Below are 13,783 nucleotides of genomic sequence, written 5' to 3'. Positions count from 1 at the left end.
TAAGTGTATACAGGACTGTAGTGTGTTATCCATTGTTCTATGTAGCTCCATTAGCTGGCTCATTATTCATGCAGTATAATGATGATCATTGCTATTATCACAAGGCTTATTATTACCATTATTAGTGCTATTACAGGTTATTACACGCTTTGTCATTTATATCATTCACCAAGTAATATCCGCTGATTATTATAATTCCGATACAGCCACGCAGAAAGCGTTGTGTCGCCCGCGCTTTGGGTAATTAGTGGCCTCGTTGTTTTCCGCCTTCGCAATCCGACAGAAATAATTGCTCGTTAATTACTTCCAGTTACATTCGCTTTTGCAAAGTCTTTAGAAAGGACAAATGAGGGGCAGATTTAACCCCTGTGAGGTGGGAAGATGAACGACATCGCAGTCTTTGAGTAGTTGTTTATGGCTCTTGGCATGAAAGTGGTTACAGCCCACTGGAACCATTTCTGCATTTTCTGCAGGGTTCCGGTTGTCTGATTTTTTTTTTATCTATCATACAAGTCATTTAGCGACCCATTCATTGCCTGTGTATAAGTGCAACAGTTTGTTATTGATGTGAAAAACGGAACTTACCCTGTCCTAGACATACTTTTATACGTACATACATGGTGCAGAATTCATTTCTGTAAGTAAACTTTAATTTTAGCAAAAGCTTTTCTTTAAGCCTTAGATAGAGGTGAGAGCCCTTAAAGTACGCAGAAACTGATAGGGATATGGTGGCTGAAGTAGTGTCTGAATCGCACACCTGAAACCAGCATGGGGTTAATCTAGTCAGACTTCAGTCAGAAACGCCTGATCAGCACGCTTGTTCAGGGTCTATGGCTAAAGGTATTAGAGGCAGAGGCACAGCGGGACAGCCAGGCGATCTGTATTGTTTAAAAGGAAATAAATAAGGTATGTCAGCCTCCATATCCCTCTCAGTTCAGGTGTGCTTTAAGCAGCCTAAAAATGTTTGATTATTGTTGTTAGATGAATAAGAAGGGTAACTTTTGGGTACCTGCAGGTGCACCCAAGCAACATTCTGCTCCTAATGCTCTGAAGATATATAGAGCAGCTAGATTTGATGTTCTTGGGCGTTCTCTTGTGTGCAGCAAAGTATGAGGACTCCTTCCACTGACAAGCACATGACAGCTTTTTTTTTAAGTTATCTATCATGAGAAAGATCTGGGGTAGTTGGATTTTGCTTTGTACATCTGGTCTTTACCCAGCACTAGAACCCTTGACTGGCCTAAGTTGCTGGCCTGTGTCCAGCAGATCCTATTTCAGTGACAGTTAAAGCGGACCTGAATTCAGAACTTCCTCTCTGCTGTGAAAGATAAGCAACAGCATAATAACCTTTAAAGAAACAAAAATTCTTTGTTACAGCTGATACAAATCCTGCAATAAATCTGCAGTTTGTCTACTTCCTGCTTTCATGGAAGCACATATATTGTTAACATCCTGTATTTACCTATTAGCTCTGCTGTGGCAGTCAGGTGACACAAGGGAGAGATCAAATCACAACTTGTAATTAGACAGGCTAAACTCTCTAAATACATACAGGGTGTATTTCTCTATGCCTTCCTTCTGTCCTGTGCAAGAGTTCAGGTACACTTTGAAAACTTTTGGGCAAGAAGAGAGGGAAAATCACTGCAAAAGGGACACAGATAAGAAAAAAGATTCTTGACTTTTAGGAAGAGCATGGAGAGGCAACTGTCCCATCATCGTATACAAAACAAGAGCCGGAGAGAAGGAGTTATGAGCCTGGACTTCAGCTGTAAACTGTAATGCTGGGGGGGGGGGGGGGGGGTCATACTTTCTGACCATCCAGCACAACAAGGCTAAGAGCTGGATAATGGAAGAGGCTACACAGGCTGCCCAGAGTAACTGCAGCTCTGGGCTTCCGATATCACTACAAATAACACGCAATGGTAGCACAGTGCGATGTTGCGCTGCTCTTGCGATAGCAAGCATTCAGATACAAGACAGGACTATAGATTGGAGCGTAACTAGTAGCAACCGCAGCTCACAGTCATGTCCACAGAAGCAGAGCAAGCAGGCTAACAAAAGTCACCAGCAAGCATCCACACAGGCAAGAGTACAGGAAAGAACGTAACTAATAGCAACAAAACTATGCTAGCTAAGCACGAGTGGTCACGATAAGCGCAACCTACCGAAACGTGCTAAACTGACTAGTTAACACAGTAACTGAAAAAAATCTCCGTAGCTCGAATAAAGAAAATAACAAACGACTCAACTAATGGATAAATATATATTAGCAAGTCTGCATGTATATTTATCAAGAACTAGCTAAGCACACGTAATGGTGATTAACAAGACAGACAACAGACAGATGGAATGCTCAGCCAATTTAGTCGTTGTTTCAGCGGCGGCGACATTCACACTGAGATAGACAAGACTAACAGGTAGGAGCGAACTAATGGCAATCGCTGCTATAATTTGTCCTCAAGAACAAGGCTAGAAGGAATACTACCTGTCACCAACGTGGTGCTGGCAGAATCTAACTATCAGAATCAGAAGGACTTCACTGACCCCCACAGGTCAGCAAACGTCCAGCAGACATAACATTACAGAGCAAGGGCCCGTTCAGACTGCACGCGTTTCCAGCCGCGTTTTGGAAACGCATGCAGATGGCCAAAACGCACGACATCAGACATTGCATAGAGTGCAATGTCTGATGTTCACACTGCATGCGTTCCGGACCTGTGCGGTCCGGGAACGCATGCTGCACGCAGATTTTGCAAAAACGCGTGGCTGTCCCATTCACTTTTCAGTGATGGTATCAGCCACGCAATGCACACAAACGCGGATGGCCATGCGTTCGTACGCGTTGCGGTCCGCACGCGTTCCGCACGCATAGCCATCCGCATTTCTGATCTGAACGGGCCCCAAGGCATTATACATTTATAATAACAACTTTCACAGCACAGACCCAACGACAACTCAGAGAGCTGAACGCTATGATGGGCGGGGTAGGAAATGGGAGGCAGACTTTTATGCTGGCATCAGCCAATGGATGCAGGTATGCAAATTCCCACACAGCTGAATTGTAATCATTCAATCCTGAGCTGGCTTGATTACCATTTGCTAGCTGGCTGTGAATGCAAATGACTCCCATAAGAAATACATGCAATATTATGTACCAACATGCCTGCAGGAAATCCAGGGCTATCTGGCCACAGCTTAGCTGCACCAAGCCATTGGTGGAATGATGACAGCATCCTGAGCTGCTCAGAACTGCAGAGCGATTGCAAATGACAATGAGACTTATTGCGAATGCACAACCAAATGCAAGCAGATAAGCCAGAACTGTCCGTTTGCAGCTCCACTGCAACAGACAGAACATGCTACAGGAGGGATCGTTACATAAACTAGTGGTAAAGTTATGCCACCCAGTATGATTGTTTAAAAAGGTGTACAAAGCAACCTATGTACATGAGATTTGTCATCTGAGCATAATCTGAGGACTACTCACAGAGTTATAACACTGGCTGCCACCCATCACCCAGCCACAGGACATCAACCCATTAGCACCTTACAGGAAGTACTGTATTATCCTGGCAATATGACGTATACACTTGGGAGTTATAAGATGACACCAAGTGTGGTCAAGTCCGTTATTCTGTACAAGCTATCCATCACTTGATCCTGAGCAATGTAAATATATATACAGTATATATATATATATATATATATATATATATATATATATATATATATATATATCCTCTATAATACAACCTCTGTATCCCTGCGTAGCGCTGTCTCTGTGTAGCTGGGTCCATGCTTTTTGAGTGCAGCACAGACCCGGACAGCAGTTGGGACTGGAGGACGGGCCAGTGAGCCGGGCGGGCGTGTGCGCGAGCGGACGGGTGCGCGCACAGTTTATAGCATCTGTGGCCAAAATCAGAAATAGATCTTCTGTTTGTGATCAAATCATCTGTACCACATCTAGCATGTTGTTACCCTTTTTAGAGTGCACGTGATTCCAGTGTAAATAGCATCAAAAGACTACATGGCCTCTTTAGGTGCATTCTATTATCGAGATGCATTATGGATACAGTTTAGAAACTGACAACAGGATGAATGTGTTCATGTTATATGGTGCACAATAAGGTCATTATGTAGCATACTCAAGGTCAAGTAAAAATGAACCATAATTGTAACGTATTCTTGAAGTTAAATCCTGCACAATAAAATAATGCAACCTTTTCAAGTTTGCTACTAACTCTTAATGGTGGCCGCCTTCACCTGAAAATTCAGATACAAAATGTAATACTGTATGAATAATGCTGGCTTATATTGCACGATATATAAAAATGTTATCCATGTGTTGCCATTTTTCATCATTTTCAGTTATGCCAGATTTAATCGATTGCACTGCTTTTACACAAAACCACACATAAACATGGCAATTCAATTCAAAGCAACCAAAAATCTCCAGGCATTCCTCTTTGAATACTAGATCAACATGTAAAAAGGACTGTAACTAAAATGCTACCTTTTTAATTAGTTAAACACGATTGATCTGATCTGAAAATCTCAACATTTGGCCATGTGTATGTGCACCATAGGATAAAGGAAGCATTACATGGCAAGCACTGACACTAATGTGAACATAAATGTTTTCTTGTATTTTGACTAATGTGAACATAACATTTACTAACATTGAATCAATTGACTTTTGCAGAATTAGTGATTACATGGACCTCAATGCTGTGGATCTGATGGGTAAAAGATGCTATCACTTCATCCATGCGGAAGATGTGGAAGGCATCCGGCACAGCCATCTGGACTGTGAGTATGTTGCATAGTTACCTAGCGTGCTGCTCCCTGACACTGGTGCTGATGCAAGTGTTGTTTCATGGCACACATGCACTGAAATATCAAGAGAGCAGTGTCACAAATAAATACATTTATGCTGGTAAAGGAAATTGAATTATATTTTAGCTTTCTATTTATGAAAACTTCTTGGATACCTTTCATCATTAGAAGTGTATATTTTTGCATACCTATCCATTACTGTATCAGTTTGTGTAATACTCAGCATTGCACACAAGCACATCTTAGAAAGATTGGCATAACTTACAGACAACTTTAAATGAAGTCAATATATGAGTTGAGTTGTGTTCTGAAGTTCTGATCTCTGTTAACATGTAAGAATGGATGCACAATTTTCCCTTGTCTGGCCTCAGTACTTGTTAAGCCCTTTAACCTATGGTTAGCATTCCTCAATGGTATTAAACTATTTTTCGGGCAGGTGGAAAGCAATTTGTCCAGCTTTGTGAATACTGAACAGTTTTTAAAACCCTTTTATGCTGTGCCAAAAAAGTAAATTTACCACACTACATGTCACGAACCTGTGGCTTTTAATAGAAACATATATTATTAATACAGTACAGTATATAAGTTACATAAATGATGCCACCGCATATCTTCTGATACCTATCACTAAACCTAACCCTATTCTCACACTAAGCCTCCCTCTACTGATGCCTTACCCTGACCAACCCCCGCCGCTATATCCACTGATATCTACCTATAAACCTAATCCTACTCTCATTCTAAACCTCCCTCTACTGATGTCTAACCCTAACCAACCCCACCGCTATATCCACTGATATCTACCCCTAAACCTAATCCTGTTCTCATACTAATCCTCCCTCTACTGATGTCTAACCCGAACCGATCCCCACTGATATATCCACTGATATGATATCTATCACTAAACCTAACCCATTCTCACTCTTAGTCTCCCTCTACCGATGCCTAACCGTAACCAGGGGAGCACGGTGGCGTTGGGGTTAGCACTCTTGCCTTGCATCGCTGGGTCCCCGGTTCGAATCCCAGCCAGGTGATCATCTGCAAGGAGTTTGTATGTTCTCCCGTGTCTGTGTGGGTTTCCTCTGGGCACTCTGGTTTCCTCCCACATCCCCAAAACATACAGATAAGTTAATTGGCTTCTCCCCTAAATTGGTCCTAGACTACAACACATACACTACACAATATAGACAAATGACTATGGTAGGGACTCGATTGTGAGCTCCTTCAAGGGACAGTTAGTGACAAGACTATATATATATTCTGTACAGCGCTGCGGAAGATGTCGGTGCTATATCAATACTAAATAATAATAACCAACCTCCCCCGCTATATCCACTGATATCTACCACTAAACCTAACCCTATTCTCATACTAACTCTCCCTCTACTGATGCCTAACCCGAACCGATCCCCACTGCTATATCCACTGACATCTACCCCTAAACCTAATCCTGTTCTCATACTAACCCTCTTTCTACCAATGCCTAACACTTTCCGACCCCCACCGCAATATCCTCTAATACCTATCAGGATACACTTAACATTTGGTGCCTGGGCCTTTTCCTATGCAGCCCCTACTCTATGGAACTCACTTCCACAATCAGTAAGAGAGGCTCCTTCTCTGGACAGCTTTAAAAAAAACTAGCCTTTTAGACTGCATAATGCAGGGTCACAGCGCTTTGAGTCCCCAGGGAGAAAAGCGCTATAGAAATATTATTGTTATTGTTATTAAACCTACGGAAAGGCTCTATAGGACCCAGAGCCTTCCCTCTCCATAGGTATCTGCTTTTGTTTTTTTGATTCACTTCAGATTTAAGTAATCTAAGCTAAGCTTTCCTAAGCTATAGCTTATAAGAAACATTCTTGGTAAGCTTTAGCAAGGAACTTATCCAATGATAGTTGCTTTTGCCTACTTTCAAGGATTTCACAGAAATGTGACATTGTATGGTCCCTACACTCACAATTAAGTACAATCCTGTGATGAAGTGGCACACATACAGTGGTGTGAAAAACTATTTGCCCCCTTCCTGATTTCTTATTCTTTTGCATGTTTGTCACACTTAAATGTTTCTGTTCATCAAAAACCGTTAACTATTAGTCAAAGATAACATAATTGAACACAAAATGCAGTTTTAAATGATGGTTTTTATTATTTAGCGAGAAAAAAAAACTCCAAATCTACATGGCCCTGTGTGAAAAAGTGATTGCCCCCCCTTGTTAAAAAATAACTTAAAGGTGGTTTATTACAACTGAGTTCAATTTCTGTAGTCACCCCCAGGCCTGATTACTGCCACACCTGTTTCAATCAAGAAATCACTTAAATAGGAGCTATCTGACACAGAGAAGTAGACCAAAAGCACCTCAAAAGCTAGACATCATGCCAAGATCCAAAGAAATTCAGGAACAAATGAGAACAAAAGTACTGTAATTGAAATCTATCAGTCTGGTAAAGCTTATAAAGCCATTTCTAAAGCTTTGGGACTCCAGCAAACCACAGTGAGAGCCATTATCCACAAATGGCAAACACATGGAACAGTGATGAACCCAGGAGTGGCCGGCCGACCAAAATTACCCCAAGAGCGCAGAGAAAACTCATCTGAGAGGCCACAAAAGACCCCAGGACAACATCTAAAGAACTGCAGGCCTCACTTGCCTCAATTAAGGTCAGTGTTCACGACTCCACCATAAGAAAGATACTGGGCAAAAACGGCCTGCATGGAAGATATCCAAGGCACAAACCACTTTTAAGCAAAAAGAACATTAAGGCTCGTCTCAATTTTGCTAAAAAAACATCTCAATGATTGCCAAGACTTTTGGGAAAATACCTTGTGGATCGACGAGACAAAAGTTGAACTTTTTGGAAGGTGCATGTCCCGTTACATCTGGCATAGAAGTAACACAGCATTTCAGCAACAGTAAAATACCAACAGTAAAATATGGTGGTGGTAGTGTGATGGTCTGGGGTTGTTTTGTTGCTTCAGGACCTGGACGGCATGCTGTGATAGATGGAACCATGAATTCTACTGTCTGCCAAAAAATCCTGAAGGAGAATGTCCGGCCATCTGTTTGTCAACTCAAGCTGAAGCGATCTTGGGTGCTGCAGCAGGACAATGACCCAAAACACACCAGCAAATTCACCTCTGAATGGCTGAAGAAAAACAAAATGAAGACTTTGGAGAGGCCTAGTCAAAGTCCTTACCTGAATCCTATTGAGATGTTGTGGCATGACCTTAAAAAGGCGGTCATGCTAGAAAACCCTCAAATAAAGCTGAATTACAACAATTCTGCAAAGATGAGTGGGCCAAAATTCCTCCAGAGCGCTGTAAAAGACTTGTTGCAAGTTATCGCAAATGCTTGATTGCAGTTATTGCTGCTAAGGGTGGCCCAACCAGTTATTAGGTTCAGGGGGCAATTTCTTTTTCACACAGGGCCATGTAGGTTTTGAGGTTTTTTTCTCACTAAATAATAAAAAACATCATTTAAAACTGCATTTTGTGTTCAATTATGTTATCTTTAACTAATGGTTAACGGTTTTTGATGAGCAAAAACATTTAAGTGTGACAAACATGCAAAAGAATAAGAAATCAGGAAGGGGGCAAATAGTTTTTTACACCACTGTATATGCGGAATGTCTACCAGGCCTTTATTCTGACATATTTTGGTGAGTTATGACAAGATTTGGAGGCCTGAAAAAATGTATCGCTTTTAGACTCATAAATCCAGAAAGAAATGAACCACCAGGGAGGTTAATTGTAATTATTTGAAATCAGGAAGGGGGCAAATAGTTTTTCACACCACTGTATATAAAATGTATACGGGCCTCACATCATTACATCATCACAACTGCTTGTATAGCAAAACATTGCTTGCTTATCAAGTCAAAATTTCATAAACGTTTTTTTGCTTGTCTGCAAAGCACTTTTAAAACAAGTTACCTGCAGTCCAAGGTTTTACTTTACTCTTATGCTGAAAAATGTCCCATTTTCTTTTCTTACCAGACATGATTGCAATAACTTACGTTCACTGGGTATTTGCAGCTATCTGCAATACATAAGCAAATGTGACTTACCTCCAGTCCAAAGTCATATTGCAGGTTTGTAGGAGTGCTGTAGCAGGGCGAGAGCCTCTGCACTGTGACAGCCTCCCTGCCATCGCCATCTCCCGCTTGGCAGGATTTCTGTATGCACAGAACGTGTTAACAAATCGTAGTGAAGCTGTCACAGTACTGACACCTGTCCCCCGCCACAGCACCCCTAGAGGACAGCAAAATTACTGCAGACTAAAAAAATTATAATGGCACAACCCAAGGAGTACTAATGCAAATGCAGGGTGAGCAGGCATAGTGATGCAGAAATCACATCTAGTGAGAAAAACCAAAAGTGCTCAAAGGGTGTCACAGTATTAGCAGTATTAGCAGCAACAAGGTAAATATTACTAAACGTAATCTCCAACATCCATGTAATTAAGGAAGAGGGAAAATACTTAATTAAAGAGACTCCTAAGGGGAAAACACTTGAGTTTAAATTGACAGATGCAAATATCATAAAGGCATTTGTTTTTATTTCTCAACATTGTAAATACAAGACCTGAAGGGTGTCAATATTTTTTATATACATAACCCTTCCTGTTTGTATACAGTATAGTAAAATTTCTAAGGGTGCCAGCAATGCAACTGTCAAAAATAAATGGAGGAGGAAAAAGAAGGGTCCGCACGTATTTCTCTTGGGTTTGGTAGTGGTAACCCCAGGATCTACAGATGCAAACAAATTATTCACAAATATTGGTTTGCCATCTAAATGAAATAATATATTAATTCACAGCAGTTTACAACTCATGAATTCACAATCATTTTCAACTCAGCGTGTTTTGTGAATAGCGCTCTAGCCTTTAGGGGAACAGCTGGCGGATTTAAAGCAAACCTGAACTGAAAATTTAAAGTCAAAATAAACATACACACGTCATACTTACCTCCCGTGTGGTCTACTCTTTGATGTCTTCCTCCTGTTCTGCGTCCTGTTTGTCCACTGTCATCAATGGAATTCTCTGTCCTCCATTTTGAAAATGGCCATTATCCCCTAACAGCTTCCTGGTCAGCACACTGTTAAACTGTAATATCGCCCACATGAACCATAGGGGAACTTGGACATTACCTTGCTCATCAGTTATCCTTTCAGATAAAACTGACAGCAACTGATATATAACTGACAGCAACTGATATATTTTGGTTTTGACAAAGTTCCCATTCATTGATCTAAGTCCCGCATGAAAGGCCAACAACGTCAAAGAGACGGCTCCGTCTTTCACAAATCCCCTTCTGCCCCATCCATGCTTTACTTCCGCTTTACATAGTAATACTATGCATGCAGAAGTGAGCTGCGAGTGCATCTTGTGGACAAATAGTAAAATTACATCTGGAAATGAAAATGTATGAAATTTTTTTACTTTTAAAATTAGTCCCTTACCTCCCACACTCCCCAATAGCTACCCAACATTTTTTTGTAAAAAAAAAAAAAAAAAAATCTACAATAAAAAAATACATAACTAGTTACCTTAGGGACTGAACTTTTTTTTAATATGTATGTGGTAGGGTATATTACTGTTATTTTTTAAATTATGGACTTGTAATAAGTGATGGAAGCAAAACTGAAAAAATGCACCTTTATTTCCAAATAAAATATCGGCGCCATACATTTTGATAGGGACATAATTTAAATGGTGGAATAACCGGGACAAACGGGCAAATAAAATACATGGGTTTTAATTATGGTAGCATGTATTATTTTTAAACTATAATGGCTGAAAACTGAGAAATAATGAATGTATTCATTTTTTATTGATCTTCCTGTTAAAATGAATTTAGGATAAAATAATTCTTAGCAAAATGTACCACCCAAAGAAAGCCTAAATGGTGGCAGAATAAGCAAGACATAAATCATTTCATTTATCATTTAGTGTGATAAGTAGTGATAAAGTTATTATCGAATGAATGGGAGGTGAAAGTTGCTCGGATGCATAAGGTCAAAGAACACTGAACGCTGAAGTGGTTAAACTAACTAACCAGCCCCACTTAGAAGGCAGACGTTGACATTAACAAATCAAAGCCTATAGCAGCTGCTCTACTAAACAACAGCTGTGTAAATTGTTTTGTGATTTGCTAGTCCCTATTTCCCTTTCCTGGGTGAAGCTGGTTAGTGTGTTAGGATAATATTTTTCTCTTCGCACTATATAACTGGTAAGAATCCATCTTTTGCCTTTTTAGATCAGATTTTGTTAGGAGGGCTATTTAGGTTGCTATATCTTATTGCGCTTTGCAAAGACCACTTGTCCTGGTGTGAGCTGGAATATGTAGCTTCCCAGTAGAGGAAGGTTGTTTGCCTCATCCAAGCGTTCTCTATGTCCCTCTGGTTCTATTGCTTCCTCAGGGACACATTCTCGCGCCATCTGATAAATGGAATATGGATGTTCAAGCCATTTTTATGGCTGTTTCATTCAATGTTAAAGTCCTAACTGAGCCCTAAATTACAGAAAGCAGAAGCTGCCAGGAGCGGGCGGGTGTCATTTGGCTCACGGAAAGGTCACCCTGTCTGCCTCAGGAGCGTCTACAGCTGCTAATGCCTCCTGTATGTATGAAGGGCACAGAGGGACTGCCAGCTATCACTTAAAGAGACACAACCTGCTGGAAAGCGGCATAGCTCGTGCTCCGCAGGATTAGCGGGTTAACGCTGTCATTTAGCTGCATCTCACCAGGGAGTACCTGCTGGCGCTCATTATAATAGCTGTTCTACATCACAAATGCACAATAAATTGCTGGTGATATACCTTAAACATAGTTTGTGTGTGTGAACTGCTATTAAGATAATAAATTATCAACTGATATGTTTTTTATTTACAAATGTTACATTTATGAGTGCACAATGCTCAATACTCAAGCTATGCAGCTGTTTTCCTGTCTCTCCCTGCATTCACATTATAGGGAATGGAATCCTGTGGTCAAGCTGAAGCCATCTGATAGCCAGTCAGGAAAATCTTCACGCTTAACCAATCACTGAATTTCACCTTGGCAGGTCCACTTTCAAGCTTATATTTGCATACAGAATTTGCAGACTCCTGTATCAGCCCTTAATTATTTACACATTGACCATCCCTATACCTACTCTGGCTTGCATCGATATTCCTTTTTTGGCACTACTCCGAGACAACATTCTGTGTATCTGAAACAGGAACTATCTGTTTTGCTTCGTAGCAACCAGCCAGATTCAGTATTAACTCAAAACATAAGGATACATACAAAGAAATGAATGACTGAATACAACATAAGTCACCACTGTATAAAATACATAATAATTGTAATAATCATATCCTATTAGTAGTTATTTTAGTGCATATTGTGCAGAATATATCATAGTTTGCGATACACACAATTGTGTGCATTGTACATAAATCATTTTTGCATTATTCACTTTTAACTATATGCCTTCCTGGGTTTGCAATACTATCTTCCCATATTAAAGGGACTCTTAAGCGCAAAAAAAAAAAAAAAAAAAGATTTTAACTTACCTGGGGCTTGTTCCAGCCCCCTGGAAGCAGGGGAGGACTGGCCAGGGGGGAAGGGGGGAAATTTCCCCCCCAAGCTGCCTCTCATTTAATGATTTAGGGCTGGTGCAGGGCCTGCTGCATTTAGGTTTATAAATAAGGCGAACCACTGAGCTGGCTGAGGGAAATAAAAGTCCAATTAGCAATTAGAGAGTGGGAAAGCTAGTAAATATACATGGCATGATGCAGAGCAAAGGCTTGCCTGGAGGGTCAGTGGGAATAAAAAAAAAACTCTGCTTGCTCTCTCACCATCATTGCTCCCAACTGTCCCTCTTTTGAAGGGACAGTCCCTCTTTGGATATAAGTGTGTGTGGGGCGGGGGAAGCCTTGGGGAATTAAGGTGGCCATACATCTGTCGACTCGGTGATCAACCAACTGTTTTGATAATTTAAGTTAAAAAAGATACTAGCGCTCAACAGGACCTGTAATAAAATATAAGATTATAAAACCTCCTAATAGTTTAAAATCTAATGTATCTCCAACAACACACAAATTATAGCACTGAGGTATTAAATGGTCTCGCGTGCAGGGCCCATAGTTTAGGCCTCTCTCCCCATCCTCACGCTGATATATAAAGCGTTATAACACACACACTGGTACATATTATGAAAACGGCAAAAGTCCAAGTTCAAGAGTCCCAAAATCTGCAGAGCCCAGAATTCAGCGGAAAGTCCCAGAGAACTGACTCCTAGTACTTAATACACCAACAGATGATATCCTTTTTCAGAAAACCAAACATGCTCACCAGATAATTGTCCAACCATGTGTGAATAAAGGACAAAGAAAGCCTCTATGGCGTAGTAAATTAAGTCACCTCACCACAAAGTGCTCATCAAACACATTTACATGCGCTGTGACCCAACACCTCTTATATCCTCTTCACACAGGCACTACCACACTAAGCCTCTTACCAGATAGCGTGGCTGACCCGACAAGACCAGCATAAGCGCTTTGGTGGAAGCACTTTGTGGTGAGGTGACTTAATTTACTACGCCATAGAGGCTTTCTTTGTCCTTTATTCACACATGGTTGGACAAGGCTGAAGATACGCAGGAGGATCCGGTGAGACACTGGCTGGGCCGCCTGCGCTGTATGCCAAATGTTATGCTTGGCACAATTATCTGGTGAGCATGTTTGGTTTTCTGAAAAAGGATATCATCTGTTGGTGTATTAAGTACTAGGAGTCAGTTCTCTGGGACTTTCCGCTGAATTCTGGGCTCTGCAGATTTTGGGACTCTTGAACTTGGACTTTTGCCGTTTTCATAATATGTACCAGTGTGTGTGTTATAACGCTTTATATATCAGCGTGAGGATGGGGAGAGAGGCCTAAACTATGGGCCCTGCACGCGAGACCA

The 13,783-nt window shown here is 40.9% G+C and overlaps 1 protein-coding gene across 5 annotated transcripts in view; it reads left to right on the top strand.

The window, feature by feature from the left end:
- Window positions 1-13,783, top strand: part of NPAS3 (neuronal PAS domain protein 3) — a 634,738-nt gene that overhangs the window by 566,036 nt on the left and 54,919 nt on the right. For all 5 annotated transcript variants that reach the window (XM_068253452.1, XM_068253453.1, XM_068253454.1 and 2 more), the window contains one exon: window positions 4,703-4,809. In XM_068253452.1, the coding sequence (XP_068109553.1) occupies window positions 4,703-4,809 (107 nt within the window). The remainder of the gene's footprint in view (window positions 1-4,702; window positions 4,810-13,783) is intronic.

Source organism: Hyperolius riggenbachi, chromosome 9 (assembly GCF_040937935.1).
Source record: "Hyperolius riggenbachi isolate aHypRig1 chromosome 9, aHypRig1.pri, whole genome shotgun sequence".
Classification (NCBI taxonomy): Eukaryota; Metazoa; Chordata; class Amphibia; order Anura; family Hyperoliidae; genus Hyperolius; species Hyperolius riggenbachi.
This window is presented reverse-complemented; position numbering and strand designations above follow the sequence as displayed.